The sequence below is a fragment of the Emys orbicularis genome, chromosome 9, assembly GCF_028017835.1.
Source record: "Emys orbicularis isolate rEmyOrb1 chromosome 9, rEmyOrb1.hap1, whole genome shotgun sequence".
Classification (NCBI taxonomy): Eukaryota; Metazoa; Chordata; order Testudines; family Emydidae; genus Emys; species Emys orbicularis.
Genome location: NC_088691.1, coordinates 90,571,098 through 90,589,760, shown reverse-complemented (window position 1 = coordinate 90,589,760; position 18,663 = coordinate 90,571,098). Strand labels below are relative to the sequence as shown.

At 44.7% G+C, this 18,663-nt stretch overlaps 1 protein-coding gene and 1 non-coding gene across 5 annotated transcripts; one reads left to right on the top strand and one right to left on the bottom strand.

The window, feature by feature from the left end:
* Positions 1-4,468: 4,468 nt before the first annotated feature.
* On the bottom strand, positions 4,469-4,541 carry TRNAV-AAC (transfer RNA valine (anticodon AAC)). The gene has a single exon. It is a non-coding gene; the product is annotated as a tRNA-Val (tRNA).
* Positions 4,542-8,339: 3,798 nt separating this feature from the next.
* On the top strand, positions 8,340-13,210 carry ACTRT3 (actin related protein T3). Of its 4 annotated transcripts, none has more exons than XM_065410606.1 (3): positions 8,340-8,542; positions 12,292-12,340; positions 12,452-13,210. In XM_065410606.1, exons 1-3 carry the CDS (start codon positions 8,340-8,342, stop codon positions 13,208-13,210), a joined length of 1,011 nt encoding a protein of 336 aa, XP_065266678.1. The 4 variants fall into 4 exon arrangements, with proteins under 4 accessions (XP_065266678.1, XP_065266679.1, XP_065266676.1 ...); XM_065410607.1 differs by having other exon boundaries at positions 12,292-12,696; positions 12,883-13,210; XM_065410604.1 differs by having other exon boundaries at positions 8,340-8,477; positions 12,305-13,210.
* Positions 13,211-18,663: the final 5,453 nt, after the last annotated feature.

Sequence of the window (18,663 nt, the reverse complement as noted above, 5' to 3'; positions counted from 1 at the left end):
GGGGCACAAGCTGCGGATGACCTTGACTAAGTGGGATACTTTACCAGTTACACAATGCAGCCATACTAGTATAACCCCCGCAGGGGTACTCTTATTTTGCTGCCCGAGTGGCTTTTCAGGTTAGCTTAAACTTCTTCCCAAGAAACACTGGAAAATTCACACCTTGCCTTAAACTGGTGCAGGAGCATGGGCCTCTGTGTAGACATGGCCTCTTAAATCAAGGAGCCAACCTTTAATTTAAGATCCAGATCTCAAGTCATGATTCAGCGAGTCTGGTTCCAGATGGTTGGCTTAACCCTTTCTCTAGCAAAAACATACAGAACTTTTTAAACATAGTTTCAGGATGTAGATTCCAGTGTGAAATATGTCCTCTGAGACACACAGTCACATGCATACATATATTCAAACAAGAACACACAGACATGCATAGAGAAACATGCACATAGAAGCACGTGCACACACACTCACAGATAACTATTATGGTTTGATAGTAAAATCTGATTAGTTAGATTAGTTAGTTAGATCTTCTCAGATGATTGTGCAGCCTTCTTGGTTTCCTTTGCCTCATCTAGAAAGGGAAATTGTAGGTCTTTATTTCTGACTTTATGCTACCTCTCAGCTATCTTATCTGTAAATGATGGGAATGCGGTTGCTTCTCTCCACACTGGGGATATGAGGCCATGGTCAATAATTAAGGTTGTGAAGTGCACAGAAATATTAAATGCAGTTAGTTTATGAAGAGACGAGCTCCTGGGTGTCAACCAGGTGCCCGTTCCCCTAAAGAGTACTTTATCAGGAGATGTGCACTTGTGCTCTCATATCTCTACCTCTTTCATCTCTACCTGAGAGAGGTGGCCAGGAATATAGACCAGTCTGTACAGTTGTGAATAACTTCCTATTGACTAGGAGCTTGATCTTGGTACAGACACATTGCATTTAATTGGGGGTATTCAAGTGATACGTTTCATGTGGATTCTTAACTCCTTCCCCCCCCTCCCTTCTCCACTCACGTTTCCATATGTCTGCACAAAAATCATTATAGTTATGACTTATTTTTTAAAAAAAAACAGGTCACGGGAGGGAGGGAGGGAGGGGAAGAGCTGTATCTTGGAAACCTCTTGATCAAATGAGTTTAAATTTGCACCATAAACTAGACTGGTTGCTTAATTGGCTGGCACTATCATTTTCAAACGGATATGATGATGTATGTGGATTTTAGGGAGGCTGCGAAGTCCTGCTTTAAACAAAAACTACATTGCAACTGTCACAGTTACTGTGCTAAATGCACATCTGACTCCCCTCAGACTCATTGAGTGCACCCCCCCTTAGGTCTTGTGCCTCATGCCATCACCTTTCTTGGGATGGAATCATGGGATTTTCCCACTCTACTGTCAGGCCCTGGCTGCAGTTCCTGGTTATTGTGATTACCTCAAAAAGTCTGACTTATGATCAGCACTTGCAGTTTTCTTCCCTCTAGGAGCAATGACCATGGTAACCAGTGACAAGACAGCCTTCTTAAAGCAAAGTATTATTTAAGGATAAAGCATTTCAGAAAAAACATTTATTAAAACTATAGATGCTATGCATGTCTAGCTTAACAGGCATCTAACAATCTCCTCTATGGGGAACCTAGTAAGTCAAACTTCCTACAGACTCTTCTTCAGACCCTCTCTCTATGTCACCTTGTTTCCCTAGGCAGCTGCTGGAACTGACCCCTTTCCTCTCACCTTTTAACTGTTTAGACCTGGTCTACATAGCAAGTTAGGGCAGTTTAACTAAATCAGTCAGGAGTATGAAAAATCCTATCTAAGTCCCCGTATAGACGGGGGAAGAATTCTTCCATTGACCTATCTACTGCCTCTCAGGGAGGTGGATTACCTACACCAGGGGTAGGCAACCTATGGCACGTGTGCTGAAGGCAGCACGCGAGCTGATTTTCAGTGGCACTCACACTGCCCGGGTCCTGGCCACCGGTCTGGGGGGCTCTGCATTTTAATTTAATTTTAAATGAAGCTTCTTAAACATTTTTAAAATCTTATTTACTTTACATACAACAATAGTTTAGTTATATATTATAGACTTATAGAAAGAGACCTTCTAAAAATGTTAAAATGTATTACTGGCACGCGAAACCTTAAATTAGAGTGAATAAATGAAGACTCGGCACACCACTTCTGAAAGGTTGCCGACCCTGCCTGACCTACACCAACGGGAGAACCACTCCCATCCGCATAAATAGTGTCTACACTAAAATGCTCAGTGGCACTACTGTAGCTTTTTACGTGTAGACAAGCCCTTTGTGTTCTTTTGATCTCTAGGCTCCCAACATGGAAAAACAACTGTGTCTTGTCAAACTGGAGTCTGGAATTACACCATTCTGTTGTAACTGCCTCCCCACTCTTTCCCCCACATGTTTGCTGGGAAATTATTTATCTGGATCCATTGTATTTCTTTCTGCTTGTTTTTCCCACAGCCCCTTATTAAGTTAGAATAATACATTCAAACAGGAAATTTGAATAACCCACCATAATTCTACAGTAACTTTATCTTACTAACTAGGTCACATACAGTGTTTATAAAATTATTACATCTCAGTATCTTTAGTTTATTACATAGTATTTGTAAGGCTGTCACAGCAACTATAACTAAAGTGCATCTGTGTCTGACCCATAAACAGGAAAAGACTTTCACAGATCCATTAAGGGAATCTTAATTGGTACAGTCTAGAGTTAATGCAGATAATTATATATTTAATTAAGCCAGTAGAATACTCTATTTTAAAGATTCCATTTTACTAGGTGAACTAAATTAAATTCAGTTTTATTTGCTGTTAAAATTTTTGAGCTGCCTGGCATGTCTCTTCGGTTCTGTTGCTTTTGTTACCAATGTCCCTACGTTTCATATATCAATAATATGAATGAAAGTGACAATATTACAATAGTTATTTATCAGCACTAATATTGCCTGTCAAAGGTTCAGACAGTGCATTTCAGGCTAATTGTCTGACAAAGATAGCAAGACATGTAAGCCCCCTATCTACCCTCTAAATATATGCACACAATTACAATTTCTTGTTGAAAATCTAACGGCCGAGTGTATTATCACAATATATATGTTTTAACAATTGTTTCCATTATTATCATTGCAAAGTAACCTATTTGCTACATTAGTTTTATTATTGCTTACTCTGTTATTATTTGTTGTTTACTGAGGACCATCAGTATGCGCATTGACCTGCTAAACTCAGGGTTGTGAGTTCAATCCTTGAGGGGGCCATTTAGGGATGGGGCAAAAATCTGTGTGGGGTTGGACTAGATGACCTCCTGAGAGGTCCCTTCCAACCCTGATATTCTATTCTATGATCTGACTTTCAGAGGCTCAGAGAACCAAAAGAACTCAATGACTCCAACTAGAGTTGTTTAGGGGGTTGGACTAGATGACCTCCTGAGGTCCCTTCTAACCCTGATATTCTATGATACCTTCATAGCTCAATGTTTTGCACCATTTCCTTTACACATAGGAAAATATGGTCCCTGCCCAAAAGAGCATACATGCTAAGGCTCCAATCCTGCAAGCGTTTATGTACATGAGCAATTTTACTTGAACACAATGGGATTACTCTAAGGAATAAAGCTGTGTGTGTGTGTGTGTGTGTGTGTGTGTGTGTGTGTGTGTGTGTGTGTGTGTGTGTGTGTAAATGTTTGCATAGTCAGAGCATGCATTAGACAAATAATACATTGAAACAAAGAATGTACCGGCTTTTTTTATTTCTTTCTTTCTTGAATGAATAAATGAACATTGAAAGGCTTTGCAAAAGAAGTGTTTCTTAAGGAATTATTTGAATAATTAATCAATATCGGAATAATAAAAATAACACATTAATAAAAATTAGTACTCTATACTAATTTTTATTTTATGTTATCCATCGAGATCACAGGATGGTACAGAAGGAGTCAACTTTAATGTTAGACAAATTTCATTGTTAACAAAGAAAGACTAGCAAAATAATAAGCTGCTTAACATTATTCACTACTTTCAGGGCTTTGATATCGCCCTTAGGCTCTTCTCAAATATGAGGTATGATCTCATTACAAAATACACATAACTGAAACATAAAATGGTGCTTAAAACTTTTAATCAACTGCAAATTGTGTATTTTTGCACTCATTTAAATTGCTATTTTAAAAAGAATCTTAAAAAAATATTAATTTGAAACAGATTCCACTAGTGTACATTCAAGTATTAATTATTAAAAAAACCAAAAAACAGACAGCTGCCTGGTCAATGCTATCAAGCATTTAACTTACTTTTTCGAAGATCTCATCCTGGCAAAATGAAAGGATTAAAATGGTACCAGTCAAAGAGATTTTAAACTGCCTCTTTTGGAAATGTACACTTTTGTAGTTCAATGTATTTAAAAGAAGTTTTAAAACACAAATTTACAACGAGGTGTATTTACAAACAAAACTGTTTCCGCCCGGTTTCGAACCGGGGACCTTTCGCGTGTTAGGCGAACGTGATAACCACTACACTACGGAAACTTGCCTGGTAAAGAGTTTTGAAACTGTCTCTTTTATTAATGTGCTGGAGGACCCTGCGTGTTCTAATAAGAGTTGCAATATGTGGGATCTTTATTTACAACGTTAGCGCCTGAAACTGGCACACTTACTGGAGAAGCAACCCCTGCCTAGATTCACGTGGAGGACATGTGCATATGACCAGGTCTCCAGGCACTCAGTGGAGCTCCTAACACAAATATGGGTCAGACTGACGCAAAAATTGCCTGAAACACCACAGTGAAAACACTTTGTGTGGGGGGGGGGATATGATCGCGCTCCCCGGGCCACCGCAACAGGGCTCCACTCCACTGCGCTTCCGGGGCATGCACGGCCCCCCTGTGACTATGGATTGGCCCCTCTGGTCCAAGCACTGTACCCCCCATCCATCAGGCATGGCACCCTAGCGCCCAGCAGGGGCAGCACCCGGCCTCTCGTGAGGATTGCAACAGATCATTGCATGTGTACTGTATGTATTCCATTCCCCCCTCACCCCCGCGAGTACGCACTGCCCCTGGGGAGTGTGTAGGATAACCGCGGGTCCCCTCCCTAAACGGGCCTGCAGCGTGCGCCCATCGCAGCGTGCCCCATACCTCCCTACGCAGAACTGCATAGGAACAACTACAACGTTCACATCTCCACAGCGGACCTGTGGCTATGCAGCAGTCTCCTCTTTTTGACACCTACCCAGCCGCAAGCGTCAATCTGCTCTCTCCGGTGCTTGGTGCAAAGACCAGGGGCAGGGCTCAACAAGGGCATCATGTTCCTTCCTTGGCATTTCAAAGGCTACCTAATTAATTGAAACAGATTCATAGTGCGGGTGGGAGGAGTTTTAATTTCGTGATCAACATGGTGTTCTTTAGTAGTTAAGCATGATACACATAGTTTGACTTTCTTTTGAGTCACACACATGCTTCCCCCCCCCCTTTGGCATACCACCATTTATGTTTAATTTTTCGTTTTAAGATTGGATGGTTGGTGGAAGATATTCCTTCAACAACCAGAGTATATTAAAATTACTATCTGAATTCTAATAAAATATTATTCCTGTAGATTAAGTGACTCAATATTCTTTTAGTACTGTAGTATTAAAGGGAGCTCAGTTTTGGACTAAAATTTAAATGTTAAAATAACTTTTTACAAAACCAAAAATCAGTCAAATATTGCTGTTAATTTTAAAAACAAGAACAGTAAAAGCAGGGGAGGGGAGGGGTTAAATCAGAAAGCAAACAGTCCCCCCCCCCCCCAAGATGTTTGTGTCTAAACAATGCAGCATTGTGTTAGTAAATAGTGGAAGTTATGGCTCTGATCCTGCAATTGGATGCACCTGGCTGGGCCCCAAAAGCCACCTACATAGACCCAGTTACAAAATCCTGGCCTTAATTTGTAGGTCCAAGAAAAAAAGAACATTATAGCAATATTATAGCAACAAGAGGGCAAAATTTCTCATATAAAAAGCTGAAAAGAGCTATAAGAAGAAAAATAAATAGGTTGTATTTATATTAGCAATAACATATACCTTCAGTGTCTTTAATCCCAAAGAATAACAAATCCCTTTACAAATTTAACAAATTGATATGCAAACTATATATAGGAATCACTTAATTCACCTCAGAAATGCAACCATCTTTGGGATGAAATTCATCCACTGTTTAACAATACCACTCAGTTTAGAGGAAGTAAAGAAGACTGCCCAGTTAAAACTATATTGGGAACCTAGACTGCAAAATGCAATTGCCTGGGTTGGAATTTGTCTTGGACACTGTGACGTTGTGCAGTCTATATGGTTTTATAAAAACATGATAAGTGAATATAATGTAACTGGGATAGTTTTAGAAAAATATGGTAAAAAGTGAATATAACGTAACTGGGATATGCTTCGTGCAAAAGGGCTCTTGTAAGGTATCATTACAAAGCTTATAATCTACTGAGTGTGATCATCCGATTTGTATAAATGTACCACTCTTGTATCTAAAACTAGAAATATAAAATATAACTCTGAGGGCCTATTGTAATTATGTAAAGTGTGGGCCATTAATGATGGTTTGGAATCTTGATGACTCCCATTGTCTGCAGATGGCTGTGTTTACCTGTGAGTCTTCCTGTATATGTGTGTGCTGGCAAGTGAGTAATGAAGTCTTGCAGTGACATGTGATCATGTCACCTGAACTGGAATCCATCTTTAACCTGGTGCTTTTCCAGTGAGGGGGGGTGGAAACTCAGAGGGACAAAGGGTTCCCGCCTCATGCAAAAGATATATAAAGGGGTGGAAGAGAACAGAGGGAGAGAGAAGCCATCATGAAGAATCCCCTAGCTATCACCTGAGCTGGAACAAGAGCTGTACCAGGGGAAAGAATTGTGCCCAGGCCTGGAAGGTGTCCAGTCTGAGAAAAACTTACTGAAGCATCTCTGAGGGTGAGATTATCTGTATTTAGTTTGATTAGACATAGATTTGCGCATTTTATTTTATTTTGCTTGGTGACTTACTTTGTTCTGTCTGTTACTACTTGGAACCACTTAAATCCTACTGTCTGTATTTAATAAAATCACTTTTTATTTAGTAATTTACTCAGAGTATGTATTAATACCTGGGGGAGCAAACAACTGTGCATATCTCTCTATCAGTGTTATAGAGGGCGAACAATTTATGAGTTTGCCCTGCATAAGCTTTATGCAGGGTAAAACGGATTTATTTGAGTATAGACCCCATTGGGAGTTGGGCATCTGAGTGCTAAAGACAAGCACACTTCTGGGAGTTGTTTTCAGGTAAACTTGCAGCTTTGGGGCAAGTGATTCAGACCCTGGGTCTGTGTTGAAGCGGACTGGAGTGTCTGGCTCAGCAAGACAGGGTGCTGGAGTCCTGAGCTGGCAGGGAAAACAGGAGCAGGGGTAGTCTTTGCACATCGGATGGCAGTTCCCAAGGGGGTTTCTGTGATCCAACCCGTCACAGACACAATGGTTAACATCTTGACTCTTACAAAAAGTGTCTTAGACTCTTTAATTACCTCAAATCATCAAGACCTCATATCCCATATATTAAATTAAGATGCTAGGACCTGCCTTAGGCAAAAACAAAATAGGCATCTACTGAGACTTGTGTATTGGGAACCTAGAGAACTAATTCAGTACTCTGTGGATCTGTCCAGCCACCTTTTCAAGCAACAGAATAAGGAGAGATTCCCCGCCACTGTCCAGAGCAAAGTTTGGGTCTGCCCACATGCTGATGGCAGGCTTGCCAGTTTCAAGGTGCTGCCTGCCCTAGAGGCATGTTAGAAGATTTCATTACTGATGCAGAGGGAAAAGTCCCACCACCAGAATCAACACCATCAATTCCCAGGGGCAACTTTCAGATCCTGGGCCTCCCTAGCAGATTATTCTAATTATTTTTAAAGTATATTAATAAAATTTAAAAATAAAAACCCTACCCCAATCAAATATTTTACCTTAAAAAGGAGGGAGCCCCAGGCATGTTGTTATTGCTATTAGTTTTCATGTGGAATGCAATGAGGCACTCAGCTACTACAGTGACAGGTAGCAAGTTAAATCATGGGGCTCTAAGCCAGCTCCTCCAACAGTCAGGGAGTTTCCCATGCAGGTAGTGAACAGGCTGGACTTTTCTTAGCTTGATATGGGCTGAGGGGGTGTCTTAGCAACAAAGGCACTACTCCTGTATGTGCCTTTGTCACAATAGGAGGGGATTATCACATGAAGGGGAAGTTGCTGGCCCCCACCACTCCCCAGTGGCCTGAGTGGGAAGTGGCAGGTGGAAAGCCACCTCCTAGGATGGGGGATCTGTTACCGGCTGTGGTTATAGACAATGGCTCAGGTCTGATCAAGGCAGGCATAGCTGGGGACAGGGAACCACGTTTCATCTACAGCAACATAACAGGCCGGCCTAAAGCCAAGTCCGTGATGCTGGGGGCAGGCCAGAAGGACCTCTACATTGGGGATGAGGCACAGGCCAAGCGGGGGATCCTCTCCATCAGGTATCAGAGAGTGGTGGGAGCTAGGCCTGGGGAAATGAGGAGAGCAGGCCAAGGAGCGGGTCCTCTCCACCTGGTCTAAAGAGGGGGACATGGAAAGTGGGTAGGGAGCAGGTCAAGTGGGGGGGTCCTCTTTGTTGGGTACCAGGTAGGAAAGGAGATGATGGGGGCCCTGCCCAAGGTGGAGAGGTGGGTTGGTTTAGTGAAGAATGTGTCCATCAGGTACTGAGGAGGGAGGAGGAGCCATCTCTGCTCACAGAGGAGAAGCATGCCAAGCAGGGTTGGGGAGGCCCTGCCATCAGGTACCATTAGCCTTGTGGGAGGGAAGGTTGTGAAGCAGCAGTTAAGTGGATGCAGGGTGAGCTGGGACAGGAAAGCTGGCATCTGAACAAGGAGGGAGCATTGCCCCAGACAGCAGTCTCCTTTGCAGGCCTCTCCTCATGGAAAGAGTTTGGTACAGGACGGAGGAAGAGTTTTCCTCTGTGCCAGTCACTTAAATGTTTGATCATGGAAGGGGCTGCAGAAGGAAATTGTCAAGGAATCTGCAGGGCCTTTTCCAAATGAAAGGCTGTTGCTATTGGCTTTTGCTTTGCACAGACTATGGCCAGGCCTACACTACCGCGGTAGTTCGACAGCTGGCAATCGAAGTTCCGGGTTCGATTTATCGCGTCTGGTCTGGACGCGATAAATCGATCCCGGAAGCGCTCGCCGTCGACTGCGGTACTCCAGCTCGGCGAGAGGAGTACCGCGGAGTCGACGGGGAGCCTGCCTGCCGCGTGTGGACCGCGTCTGAACCGCGGTAAGTTCGAACTAAGGTATGTCGACTTCAGCTACGTTATTCACGTAGCTGAAGTTGCGTACCTTAGTTCGAATTTGGGGGTTAGTGTAGACCAGGCCTAATACAGGTATCCCAAAGGTAAACCCGAGTCAAGGCCAAACAAGGTCAAAAAGTGGGAGGGAGAGCAAAACAAGGAAGAAAGAGTAGAGACTAACAGAGGAGGCTGGAAGTGTGGAAAAGAAGGGAAGGGGGCCACAGAAACAAAGAGAGAGAGGGTAGAGACAGAGAAAGATGCATCTCAAATTCTGTGCAGTTCGACTGCAGCAGCTTTATGCACTTTTGCAGCCAGTGTGAAGGTTTCCAAAAGGCATGGGGAAGTGTGCAAAACAATCTCTTCTGATATGTAGCTACATTAGTGCATTTGGGTATGAAAGCGACATTGCAAACACCTATTCATAGGCCTAGACTGCAGCTACACACAATAATACGCTACTGCTCTTGTAATCTCTTTAGCAGTTGCAATGAACAGTGTTTCTTGTATTTCAAACTATATTCCTGTGATAAATTACTGACGCTTCTATTATTTTTACACATTAGAGTTTTCTGTTTAATAAGGTGCGATGCATGCAATTTTCAGGGTTTTCTTGTTTAAAAAAATAGAGAAGCTTCCATAGAGCATGTGCTACTTTGTATATTGAAATACACTGACTTATACAGTTCTAGTTTTCTTTTAAATGGTATAGCACTTCTCCAGTTAACTCCTACAAAACACTGCTTTAGGGGCCTGTGCTGGAAACATTGCACCCATTTTACAGTAGAAGTACAATGACTGGATGGAGTGGTGTGACATGCTGAACAGTTTTTTATTAGCCAAGATGGCTAGTTTGTGGACACTGCACCATTACAATTTACAGCAGTTCCGCAGTTTTCTCTGATGTAGATAAAGCTATTGATTGACCATGCACCTACAAATAGGCGGGAAGGTTGTGTAGGGAGCAGTAGCAGGGAGAGGAATGAGAGGAGGGAATAGGAAAAGCTCTGGGTTAGGAGAAGAAGAATTCAAGGGATCTGGTGGAGAAAAGGAAGCACTAAAAGAAGAACAAGAAAAATTGGAGAGAATGAAAAGAAAGAACAGACTGGAAAATTGGACACAATGAAGAGTAAAAAAGGAGACAGAAAAAGGAAAGACAAATACATAGATCTCTCAGGGCTTGTCTAGACTAGCTTAACAATTAGTTCAAATTAGCAAATGTGAGTGTAAAGTGCTAAACTAAATACTCCACAGACATTTTTTTCTGGATACAAATGTTTACACTTTACTTTAGGACTTAGCCCAGGGTAAACCACAAACAACCAATTCCCTCAAATGAAAACAGTACTACAAACTCTAGTCTAGACAAACCCACAACCTCGGCAGGATTGGAATTTAAAGACAAAGGTTACTAGCACTTTATGACTGCAAGGAAAATCTGAATGTGAAGACTGGGCTCTCTTTGGTGTGACCTATGCAGAAACTTGCGCTGATATAATTAAACTAGTTTTAATTAATACCTTTTGTTATTTCCATGCAATTCACATACACACACACACACACACATGCAAACACACTTTACATGGAATAACAAAAGATATGAATTAAAACCTTACATTGATGGAGACTGAGTCTACACTACAGGGTTATGCTTCTATAGTCTCGGTAATGTAGACATGATCTGTTTGTTCTCTCACACAACCACATGCAGTACACACAATACCCAGTTGAACCCTTCGCCTACATGGTGCTAGTTTCTTGGCAGACTCTATTAGGCTTTGTTTTAGGTGCGGCCTCTTAAATGACTCTTACCACTACTTTAAGTGAAGGGAGTGTTCACACTCATCAATCTCAATGAGATTTTAATTCAACCCATAACAAGGCTTCACCCAGAGCATAACATTAGTATGAGGCAAATTTCTGAGTAGACCAGCCCTTCTTGTGTCTCCAGCCAGCCAGCCTGAAACAACTTTAGAGAACTACAAGCTGCTTCATTTCAGTGTTAACACCAAGGGCTGTGTAGGGCCAGATTCTCCATGCACTGCAATTTGTGCCAGTTCAAAAGGTGTGCATAATAGATGTAACATTCTACTAAATCAGAAAAGTAACATTTTGCACCCACTTTGTGTTCACTAAGCTCTGGTGTAAATGACTGCACAAGATGCAGGCCAATAGAGAATCTGGTCTTCAGTTTCTGCCTACCACTGCTAATGCTAGTTCAGCTCCACTGGTATTAGCAATGTTGGGAGAACTTGACCTACCATAGACCACTGCCACCAGTGGTGTTTTAAACACCTAGTTATCTAGCCCTGTCCAGATCAGAATTGATCGACATGGTGCTTAAAACACTGCCAGCACCCAGTGTATGCTAAGGCTCCCAACGTTGATGGTAAATTTTTGCAAGATTACTCTAGTGTAGACAATGTCTGGGACTTCCAAGAATCTTTAATCATCTTTCTCTACCCTTTACACTCTCTATACTTGTTGAGTGCTACCAGAGAGTAAGGTAAATCTTCTAGCTACTAATCTACTGGATGAATTTTTGAGGGCTGGCAGAAGAAATACTCCCACAATAATGTTTAATGAACATACATTATCAATAGTGAAATTAATAAATTGTAAATGATTCATATTGAACTTTTCAGTAATATTTAAAAAAAAAAGTTTAGATACTTTTTAAAATGTAGGTCCTAATCCTGCAACGTGCTACATCCCTTCTTAGATGTGCTGAGAGTTAAGGATGTTCAGCAGCTCCAGGAGGCAATCCCCAACTTTCTTTAGCCCAGGCCATTATTAATTTTATTTTTCAAGGAAACACGTGTGACATAGAGTTTTATATGCAGTACACTTCATGAAATGATATACTTGGGAAACACCTGACAAGGTGAACCTGGTAAATGGTGAATGCTGTCTTTTTTTTTTGTCTGCTTGAACCCCGTGTAGGTATCCAGTGGAGCATGGGATTGTCACATCTTGGGCGGACATGGAGGCTGTGTGGAAGAATGTCTATGCGCATGACCTGAAGATGAAGGCAAGTGAGCGGCCAGCACTGTTCACCGAGGCACCGCTCAACCCACTGGTCAATCGAGAACATATGACAAAGATTCTCTTTGAGCGCTTTGAGGTACCAGCCCTTTATGTGGCCATCCAGGCCGTACTGGCACTCTATGCATCAGGCCTTACCACGGGCTGTGTGATGGACTCTGGTGATGGCGTTACCCACACTGTACCTATCTTTGAGGGCTACTGCTTGTCCCATGCCGTTCTCCGGCTTGACCTGGCTGGCCGTGACCTTACAGACTACCTGATGAGAATCCTTAAAGAGAGCGGTATCTCCCTGGTCAGTACAGCTGAAAGGGAGATTGTACGAGACATGAAGGAGACCTTGTGTTATGTGTGTCTGTATCCAGAGGAGGAGTTGGCTAAGAAACCAAGTGAAGTAGAGAAATCCTACAGGCTGCCTGATGGTCAGGTTGTTAAAGTCCAGAATCAAAGGTTCCGCTGCCCTGAGACCCTTTTCTGCCCATCTAATATTGGCATGGAGGCCCCAGGGATTGACAAGCTCTGCTTTAACACCATCATGAAGTGTGACATTGACCTGAGGACCAATTTTTATGCCAACATAATCCTGTCTGGCGGTTCCAGCCTCTTCCCTGGCATGGCTGAGCGCATCACCAAAGAAATAATCCATATGGTCCCCAGTGACACTGAGGTGAAGGTCATGGCTCCCCCTGACAGGAAGCTCTCTGTTTGGATGGGGGGCTCCATCCTCGCCTCCCTCTCTGCCTTCCAGCAAATGTGGATTACCATGGCAGAGTACAGGGAAGTTGGGCCTAACATAGTGCATAGAAAATGCTTCTGAAATCCAGTTGTTTTTAAAAGGATCTTCCTGAAAGTGTTGTGGGAAAGAAAAGAACCTCAAATTATAGTAACCCCAAAACGCTAGGAGGCCTATGCCAGTAGTATTTGTTTGGTGAAAGACTAATAAAAATCATAACTCTGGGTGTGCTTGTTCTAGAATATATCTTTATGAATATGTGTAAAATGTTTTGGATTTCTAGTGAGAGTTCTTTACACAAGGACAAAACAGTGCAGGAAACAAGTGAAGTAGATGAAATTGACAATTTGACAACATGGCTTTTGAAATCTTATCCCATTATTACTGAATGTATGTGTAAGTGTAATATCCCCACACTTTCTAACAGACATTTCTGTTACTAAAATGTAATGTTGAGCAGGAAATAATTGAGGGACACAGGCCATTGCAATGTTATTATGTACATATTTGGTAGATTATTTTTCTAGTGACCTAGTTGGAAGGGAGATATTCACAGAACAGAAACTCCTTTCTTTTGAGTTATGAACACAAAATAAAGAGATCCACTTTGTTTTCCTTTGGGTAGAACTACAGAAAATTCTCCCTAGAATAGGATAGAGAACTCTGGCCATGTGGATTTGATGCCCATGTTGAAGAGACAATAGCCTCTCTGGCCATAGGGATGTGGTGCCATTGGAGTGTGTGGGTTTTGTGAGGGAGAACAGAACAGGTTTCCTGGCCATGTGACTTTTGTGCCTATGGCACAGGTGAGGTAACAACATTACAAGCTGGCCACCTTATATACTGCTGCTAGAACTGGGATAGACTACAGAAAGAAAAGAGACGCTTAGGCCCCGCGGTTTGTTTGTGGGCGGAGTCAGGCATCTCCAATCTCCCGCTAGTGATTCCATTCCGCCTCCGTGCCCCGCAGAGCCAATGGGAATAGAGGGGACTCCCGCTAGCCAATCCATGCGCGGGGGCGGGACGGTGGAAGGTATATAAGATGCCCGGCAAGGCGGGCTCGAACGCTGTGGCGGCAGGGGGGGCTCAGTCTTTCTAACCCTAAGCGGAACGTGGCCCCTCCCCGCCGCAGCCGTCCGCTGTTTTACTCGCTGACTTTCAGCGGACGGGGGGAGCGGGCGGAGACACCAACCAAAAAACGTCAGCGAGGGGCCCTCCCCTCCCACGCCGACCTGGGCCGGTGGTGGGGCCCGCCAGAGAAGTCCCCGCCGCCCCGCCCTGGTGAGGCCGCGGTCAGCCGGTTCGCGCCACTGCTGCCGCGAAGAGTTCGTCTCTGTCAGCCTCGGGGGCGGCCGGGGTGGAAGGGCGGGTCCCGGGCGGGTCGGCCGGGAGAGCAAACGTGAGTGGCGGCCCCTGCGCAACCGCCCTCCCCTGAGCTGTGGGGCCCGCGGTCGGGGCTGCTCTCAGACACGCCGAGCCGGGGGCGGAGGAGGCGGGGCTGGCCAGTGCCGAGGATGGTCCGTCCCCAGCAGCCGCCGCCGTTTGGCTGCGCTCCTAAGGGGGCCGCGCGGATCTGCGTCGGGCTCCGTCCGCCCTGGGGAGGCTGCCCCGCAGTGGTGCTGGGGCGCAGCCAACGAGTGGGTTCCTGAGCCCCCGGCTCTGTTACCCCCGGGGCCCTGCTCCGTGACCCCCCCCCAACACTCGCGTCTGGGGGCCCTGCTCCGTGACCCCCCCCAAACACTCGCGTCTGGGGGCCCTGCTCCGTAACCCTGTCCCACCAAATACACGTGTCCGGGACCCCGTGTGTCTCCCCCAAACATGCTGGGGGCCCTGCACTCTAACCCCCCCAAACCTGCCTCTGGGGTGCTGCTCCGTGACCAGTAGCCACCCAGTGTCCTGCTCTGACCCCCCCCACCTCTCTCGGGGCCCTGCTCTCTAACCCCCTTAAACCTGCCTCTGGGGTCCTGTTCTGTGACCCCCCCACCTCTCCCAGGGTCCTGCTCTGGGACCCCAACACGAGCACAGGGTCCTGTTCTGTGGCCCCCCCAAACTAGGGTTACCATATTTGAACTTTCAAAAAAGAGGACACTCCATGGGAGTGTGGGGGGGTAGCCCTGCCCCCTAGCCACTCCCTCCCACTTCCTGCCCCCTGACTGCCCCCCACAGGACCCCCAACCCATCCAACCCCCCCGCTCCTTGTCCCTGGATCACCCCCCCCGAGACCCCCTGCCCCTATCTAAGCCTCCCTTCTTCTTGTCCCTGACTGCCCCCTCCTGAGACCCCCCCACCCTAACTGCCCCCCCCACCCTAACTGCCCCCCTAGGATCCCACTCCCTACCTGTCCCCTGACTGTTCTGACTCCTATCCACACCCCCGCCAGATCCCCGGGACTCCCACACCTATCCAACTGCTCCCTGTTCCTGAATGCCCCCCTAACCTATCTAACCCCCCGCTCCCTGTCCCTTGACCGCCCCAACACCTCTCCACACCCCTGCCCCCTAAGCCCCCCCAGAACCCCTGACCCATCTAACCCCCTCCCCCGGTCCCTGCCCCGACCCATCCCCCCCCCCCCCCCGCTCCCTGTCCCCTGACTGTCCCCCGGGATCCCATGCCCCTTCTCCAACTCCCCGGCCCCTACAACTATGAAAGCTAAAAACTTTCCTTTAAAAAAAAAAAAAAAAAAGCTGAGATTGTCACATAATCCCATAATTTCAGAAGCTGGGACTTTGAGAAAAACACCAAACATAGCAAGACTGGCAATAAAATTGTGATTAGTGGCAAAACTGCATTATCTGTGCTCTTATATGCTGCCAATCACAGTGCTCCTTCAGCTCCTTTATGCTAGAATTCATTCATTTGTAAAGCAAAGTCTAGGTTGGTGTTTTGCATTTATCACAGCACTTGTTCATTAGAGATAGATTGTGCCCTTAGGCATAGCTGTGAATAAGGGTCTTTGCATTAGAAAGCTGCACTATCCCAGGGAGGAAGTGTGATTCAGCGAATCACAATTCCCCCACATGCATGCACTCCCCTCTTGCTCCAAGGGGAGGGGGAAAGGGAGTGATTTACCTCACCTTTGCAAGGATGCAGTTGACTTCCCCTTGTATGTTCAGCTTAGAGCAGCGTGTCTGGCTGAGCGCCCAGCCCCGCCCGGCGCTGCTGGCAAGGTGATCTGAAGCTGCAGGGGAGGGGGGAAGTGGGGGAGGGGCTTTGGCTGCCGGAGAGGCCCCAATCCGAGCGGCTCAGTCCGGCCCGGCCCCTGTCAGCCACTTTTCAGTCTTTAAATAGCCGTCCGGGGGGAAATCCCGGACATTTTTAGATGTTTACTAAATCCCGGACGGCTATTTAAAGACCAAAAAGCAGGACGTGTCCGGGGAAATCCGGACGTATGGTAACCCTACCCCAAACACCCATGATCTGTTACTCTTCCCCCTCTGGCCCCCTCCCCCCAGGCACACAGGGCTATACTCTGTGACTCTCCATGCTTGGTAGTGTGTGAGTATGGCAAGAAGGGTCACAGGTTGGCTCTGTGTGTGTGGTTGGGGGAGTTGGGTGAGTAGCAGGGTCAAAGCATAGTAAAGAGGTTGTTCGGAGAAGGGAGACTCACAGAGACCCAATTTCATTATCTGTGGACTTGCTGGATCCAAGAGGAGGTCTGCAGGTAGAAACAAAAGTAGGGATTCTGGGGCCTTGAATGTTCAGTGTCTCTTAGAGGAGAAGCCTCCTTTTGTCCGGGAATAAAAAAGTCAGAGTTGATTTCAGTTCACTTGCCTATCAATCTTGCCATGTATAGTTAAACAAGATTTTTAATTATTTTTAAGTGCTACAACTCAGACATACACACAGTGATACTCGGACTGAGGCTCATGGTATTAAAACACTGATTTAATTATTAAGCAATCTAAATTATTAATCTATCAGGATGCTTTTACCATGTTATTAATCAGTTGTGGTTGATGATAAAATAATACTTGGTCAGTCATTTTGCTGTGAGAATCTCTCTATAAATATGAATATATAGTACTATTGTAAATGAAACAATGAATTCACACAACTGTGGCTCTTTTGATCGCTAATCTGGCTCCTGAATCACTGAGGTCTAAGTATCACTGACATGGAGGCTAATTGTGGGAGAAACGCAACAATCCTGACTATACAAGCACAAAAGAAAATTGTCTGCAAATAATGTCCTGGGTTGTGCAATGGGAGGCGTGATAAGGAGGGTGTAGGAGAAAGTTCAGGCTTGTCTTCTAATTTACCTCTTTTTGTTACAGAGCCTGGGTTTTGCAGTGTGGCAGCTGTGCTGCTGTAGTTTAGACACTACAGTGACAGAAGGAGTTTTGCTGTCGCTCTAGTAAATCCATCCCCTTGAGAGGGGGTAGCTATGTCAAAGGAAGAATTCTTTTGTCAGCCTCACGATGTCTGCACTGGGGCTTAGATTGGTTTAACTACATCTCATGTTTATGCTATGGGACTATACTGTGCTGGCATAATCCCAAAGTGTAGATGCAGCCTACGCCGACCTCCCTAAGTGAATAGCTATCTCAACCTATATTTTAAATTTAGACCAGGCCTAAAACTCGGTGCAGGCCTAACTGCATGTATAGCTGCAGTTTAGTAACTTAATTGATGTTTGACCAGCATCACCTAGTGGCTGTTTTATTTCTTTACATGTAAAATGGGGGTAGACTAAGGCAGGGTGGAGTGAGTGGGGAAATACATGCTCCATCACCAAAGGAAAAGTAAGAAAGCTATGTGTGTGTCCTGTTTATTGGTAAAAGAAAACACATGTTCCTATTTGATAGAGGTTATGTATAACATGTCTAATGAATTTGTTCTTACTAAAAATATAAAGCTCTACAACCCTTTACCATTGTCCTGTGGTCCAGTTTCTCAAAGTAACCACATTACTAATTTTTACTTGATAAGTTCAGACTATCATCTCTTTTGTTTTCTCATCTAAACTTTAGTTTAACATCTATCAAATATTGCTTTTGGGACTTGCAGCTAACCAAAGAGAAGGCAAGATTTCTTCACACTCAACAAAATATCTTAAAGTAAAATATTTTCAAGTGAGTGTTCCTACCTTTCTCTCCTTCAAAGCTCTCCCTCCCTCACCCCTCCTTTGACAGCAATTAAATAGAATTGTATTGGGTTCCTGCCTGAAACTACCCAAGTGTCAGTCCTTGCTTGACGATGTTCATTGCTATAAGATACTTACTTTCCTGGAAACTAAACATGTCTCTCGGCCATGTCGCTGAATAGTTGGAATCCCCTCTGCAAAAAAAACCTCACTCTTCTTTTCTCCTTTCAAATTTCCTGCAAGTTAAAAGTAAGCAGGGAACAGCTCAAGATACATCTGTTTAGTCTTATGTTTAACATGTCTTTTTGTCAAACAAATCTGGCGCTAGATGAAATAATTACCTCTAGACATGCCATTGGTCAAGGTAGGTGAAAGGGAGATGGCAAGTGCAAAAATGCAAAACTGGGTGGAAAGAAGGGTCTAGATGAAACAAGTGGATCCTGCCAAATGCCCT

Coding starts and splice junctions, on each gene's coding strand:
- ACTRT3 (XM_065410603.1), top strand. CDS start 8,340: ATGGGGGATCTGTTACCGGCTGTGGTTATAGACAATGGCTCAGGTCTG. Junction 8,543..12,291: donor CGGGGGATCCTCTCCATCAG/GTATCAGAGAGT, acceptor AACCCCGTGTAG/GTATCCAGTGGAGCATGGGA.